Source organism: Solanum pennellii, chromosome 12 (genome assembly GCF_001406875.1).
Source record: "Solanum pennellii chromosome 12, SPENNV200".
Classification (NCBI taxonomy): Eukaryota; Viridiplantae; Streptophyta; class Magnoliopsida; order Solanales; family Solanaceae; genus Solanum; species Solanum pennellii.
In genome coordinates, this window is record NC_028648.1 from 50800328 (window position 1) to 50805229 (window position 4902).

The following is a 4902-nucleotide window of genomic DNA, read 5'->3' on the forward strand; positions in this document are numbered from 1 at the left end:
GGAGTTACCTAATGCACCGATGTGCAACCCCAATGAGAGGTTACCAACACCGAATTCTGGGAAGCTATCCAGATGTTAAGTTAAGTAGTAACCAACCAAGGGGGTAAATGAGAGAAGCTCAACAAGAAAGGTCTTACATATCGAGGGTTTGTGAGTTTCAGAGAATCAATCCTCCCAGCTACACGCGATCAAGCACTATTGAGGATCCGGAGAATTTTGTTGAAGAATTAAGGAAACTGCTTGATGTAATGCACGTGGTTAATGCTGAGAGAGTTTAATTAGTTGCATAACAAATGAAAAGTATTGCTAGAACTTTGTTCGACCAATGTAAGGAGGGCCGAGTTGAGGATGCACCACCTTCGGCTTTTTGCGAAGAAGCGTTCTTTGGGAGGTTCTTTCCTCGAGATCTAAAGGAATCAAAGGAAAGGGAGTTCCTCACTTTTGAACACGACTCCATGATTGTTCATAAGTATAAGTTAAAGTTCACCTAACTGTTTCTCTATGATCTAGAGATGGTGAAGGACAAGAGTAGCAGAATGAGCTTATTTGTTGCTGATTTGGGTCGTGCTTCAAGCAAAGAAGGAAGGGCTGCAATGTTGATTTGCGACATGAACATATATAGGGTGATGGTCTATGTGGAACAAGTTGAAAGGGAAAAGCTGAGGAACAAAGAGGAGAATAGAACCAACAAAGCTAAGACTGGGAATGATTATAGTAAAATAAAAAGTGGTCCATGTCGACCTCAAATTCATAAATCAATGGGGCATGCACCATCATCTGCTAGTGTACCTGCTCCTAGAAATAGAGGTGAGTATGATGGACAGAATTCGCAGAACTTCAAGGCTAGGCCAATCTTGTCCCCAGGTATTTTTACACAAGGAGGTAGTTGGGCTCCTTCATGTAATACGTGTGGTAGAAGCCACCTCGCTAATTGTCATGATGGCCAGAAAGGTTGCTTCAAGTGTGGCCAAGAGGGTCACTTCATGAGAGAGTGTCTAAGAATAAGCAAAGTGGTGGAAATTTTGTACTACAACAAATTTAATTATTAGGGATAAATAAGTGTGTCATTATAAATCATATTTCGTCACTAAAAATCATGTATGATTAAAAATAATTCGTCACTCAGTCATGACTAAAAGTATTGTAGTAACTACAAAAATATAAATCATCCCAAAATGCTTAAACATTTGTGACAAATTTATTTGTTGTAAAAAGTATATTTTTTGTAGTTAATAGTATGCTTTGTGACTCAAAATATTATTACTACCGACAAAATTATATTGTCGCTAATTATTTTACTTCAATAAGTGACGAAATCAATTGTCTCTAAATTTATATATATTTCCTAGTTGAACAAAATCTAATTTCGTTACTGCTTACCATCAGACCAACTCTGTCTTCTTATTCATTTTTGTTTTATTTTATACTTGATTCACTTCTTTGAAATTTATACTCATGCACAAATGCATGAAATTTATTACTCGCATTTCATTCAAATGTACATCATATTTGAATTAAACCGTGTATTTTCTTAAATATGTTTAAATATATTCAGTACAATTTTTCATTTTATTTATTTATTTTTGTAAATTCTTAAAATTATTCAGTACAATAATAAATTTATTTAAAATTTAACTTTTGATTTTATTCAAATAAAAATGAATTATTGGTTCAAGTTAAACATCTATACAAATAACTATTGTACTTCATCATAATATATTTGAAATCCTAATTAGTTCAATTCTTTAATTTGTGCTTTTATTTTTTAGTTTGTTCAATTTTCACACTAATGAAAAAATTAATAGAAATTCATGAAATATATTGTACCTTTGCAAAGTCTAAGTTTGTAAGTCGATTTTATCTTTGTATAGTTACTCTACGTACGTATGTGGAATTACTATTAAATATGTACATATTTATATGCAAAAGCAAATACATTGACTTACTCTGTGTGGTTTGTCAATCACAAATAAATAGACATGCACAAAACTTAGCGCAAAGACTTGAAATTTTTTTTTTATCGTGCTTATCAATAAAAGTGTATCAAATAAAAAACAAAAAGCTAAAAAAACAAATATTAATGATCTAGTGGTAGAAACGTGCCCACTTACAGTACCTATAACCTGATTTGTATTTTTCAAATGATGCATTTTATAATTGCGTAATTTAAGAAAATTGATGTATTGAACTTTTTCATTCTTATAAAATTGACCGAATTTATTGCTTTTAATATTTTCACTTGTCAATTAACAAATGGACTCTGTCTGTTTCTTATAAAGCACTTGTATTACTCTTTTTGTAAGTCATCACTTGTAATTATGAACAATGGTAGAATTTTTTTTTATTTAGCTATGAATTTTTTCGTAGCAAATAGTTTAATTATTCACTAAAAAATTTAAGTCTTCACTATTTACACATTGCACATTTTGTGAGAATTTTTGTGGTTTCATTAAATCATTGATTGATTATAGACAATTAAATATTTGTCACCAATTATTTATATTATTAGTGACGAAATAAATGTCTTTTTTAAATATAATTTTTCATAGCTGAAATTTTTAAAATTCAACTACGAACTCTAATTTGTCAATCTTGTAACAACATATTTTTTTAGATGAAATTTTTTTTCGTCCAATATTTAATAAATTATAATACAAAAAATATTTTTTCATGAATTAAATACATTATTATTGATGAAATAATTTGTGGCTGATTACTTTAAATTCGTGATGAACACTACTTTACAAATGACGTGAACTATTTTTTTGGTGGAAAACTTCAGTGGACAAAACGTTGCTACAAATTCTTATGTTTCATCAATAATATAATGTTTCTCCTATATTTAAGTACAAAAGGTAAATCTTGTCACTTAAATCAAATAATTAGTGAAGAATTTGATGTCGTAGTTTGTCATAAATTACATACACTATTAATGACGAAATAATATGTCACCAATAACTTTAAATTCATGACTAACACTACTTCACAAAACGACGCCAAATAATTTTTTGGTGAAAAACATTAGTGGACAAAAATTTGCTACGAATTCTTATGTTTCGTCACTAAAAGTATATGTCTTATATATTTAAGCACAAAAAGTAAATTTTGTTAGTAAAAGCGAATAATTAGTGACGAATTTGACGTCGTAGCTAAAAATTTCGTAGCTATATATCATATTTGCTGTAGTGCGGGCAATAGAACTCAATATTCATCAGTTGCTCCACAAGACAGGGTTGCACCAAGAGGAGCCACTTGTGGTACTGGCAGAGGGGCAAACTGTCTCTTTGCAATCACTAGCCGCCAAGAGCAACAGAACTCGCCACATTTTTTCACGGGTATGATCAATGTATTTACTTTTGATGTTTATGCTTTGTTAGACCCAAGACAAAGTTTGTCCTTGGTAACTCCTTATGTTCGCAAACTAGTTTCAGATTCTTCCTGAAAAATTTTGTGAACCCTTTTGTGTTTCTACACCTATTGGGGATTCTATTCTAGCGGAAAGAGTTTATTGTGATTATCATGATTCCATCAATCACAAGAACGCCATGACTGATCTAGTAGAGTTAGACATGGTAAATTTGTATGTCATTTTATGAATGGACTAGCTTCATGCCTGATATGTGTCAATAGGTTATATAACTCTAGTTTTCAATTTCCAGATTATTAATGAGCCAGTCATAGAGTGGACTAGTAGTTCAGCAGTGCTTAAGGGTCATTTCATTTAGTACATAATGGCGAGAAAGTTAGTCTTATAGGGGTTTATCTATCACTTAGTCAAAGTTAAGAACTCGAGTGTTAAGGTACCTTCCCTTCACTTAGTTCCAATAGTCAGTAAGCTTGTAGAAGTTTTGTTATGATGATCTACCCAGAGTCCCTCCTGAAAGAGAAATAGACTTTGGCATAAACAACATTCCATATACTCGTCCTATCTCTACTCCACCATACAGAATGTCACCAGCAGAGTTAAAAGACTTGAAAGAACAATTTAAATATCTGTTAGATAAAGGTTTCATTCGACCAAGTGTCTCACCTTGGGCGCTCCGGTCTTGATTGTAAGGAATAAAGATGGTTCCCTTAGTATGTGTATTGATTGCATAAGTGACTATAAAGTATAAATATCCTCTTCCAAAGATAGATGATCTTCACTACCAACTCCAGGGTACTTCATGCTTTCGAAAATCGATCTCATATCAAATTACCATCAGTTGAAAGTTAGGGAATGTGAAATTCGAAAGACAAATTTTAGAACAAGATATGGGCTTTACGAATTTCAGGTTATGTCCTTTGGTTTGATAAATGCAACTGTAGCATTCATGGATCTTATGAACAGAGTATTCAAGCCTTATTTAGATCTGTTTATCATCATCTTCATTGATTACATACTGGTTTACTTAAGGAGTGAATAATTTCATGCTAGTCAGCTCAGGATAGTTCTTCAAACATTAAAAGAAAAGGATATATATGTGAAGTTCTCCAAGTGTGAGTTTTCTCTTAAGTCTGTTGCATTCTTGGGCCATATTTTTTTTTATAATGGGATTAAAGTTGACACTCATAATGTAGAAATAGTTATGCGTTGGCCTAGACCCACATCTCAAACGGATATAAGGTGTTTTTTTTTGTTTGGTTTGTTATTATAGGAGATTTTTTGAAAGGTTTTCATCTATCTAGTTTCCTTAGACCGAGCTAACATAGAAGTGAGTCAAGTTTCAATGGTTTGAAGCTTGTGAGAAAAGCTTTTAGGAGTTGAAAAAAAGATTGACTACCACTATGATTTTGACCCTACAAGAGGGTACTTCAGCTTTTGTGGTGTATTATGCATAAAGAGTTGGTTTGGGTTGTGTGTTGATGAAGAATGACAAAGTTATAGCTTATAGCTCTAGAAATTTGAAGGTTCATGAGAAT

The 4902-nt window shown here is 32.1% G+C and overlaps 1 protein-coding gene across 1 annotated transcript; it reads left to right on the forward strand.

The window, feature by feature from the left end:
* The first annotated feature begins 512 nt into the window (after positions 1–512).
* LOC107006333 lies at positions 513–3442 on the forward strand. Its single transcript, XM_015204907.1, has 2 exons — positions 513–864; positions 3216–3442. The coding sequence occupies exons 1-2, from the start codon at positions 513–515 to the stop codon at positions 3440–3442; spliced, it is 579 nt and encodes a 192-aa protein (XP_015060393.1).
* Positions 3443–4902: the final 1460 nt, after the last annotated feature.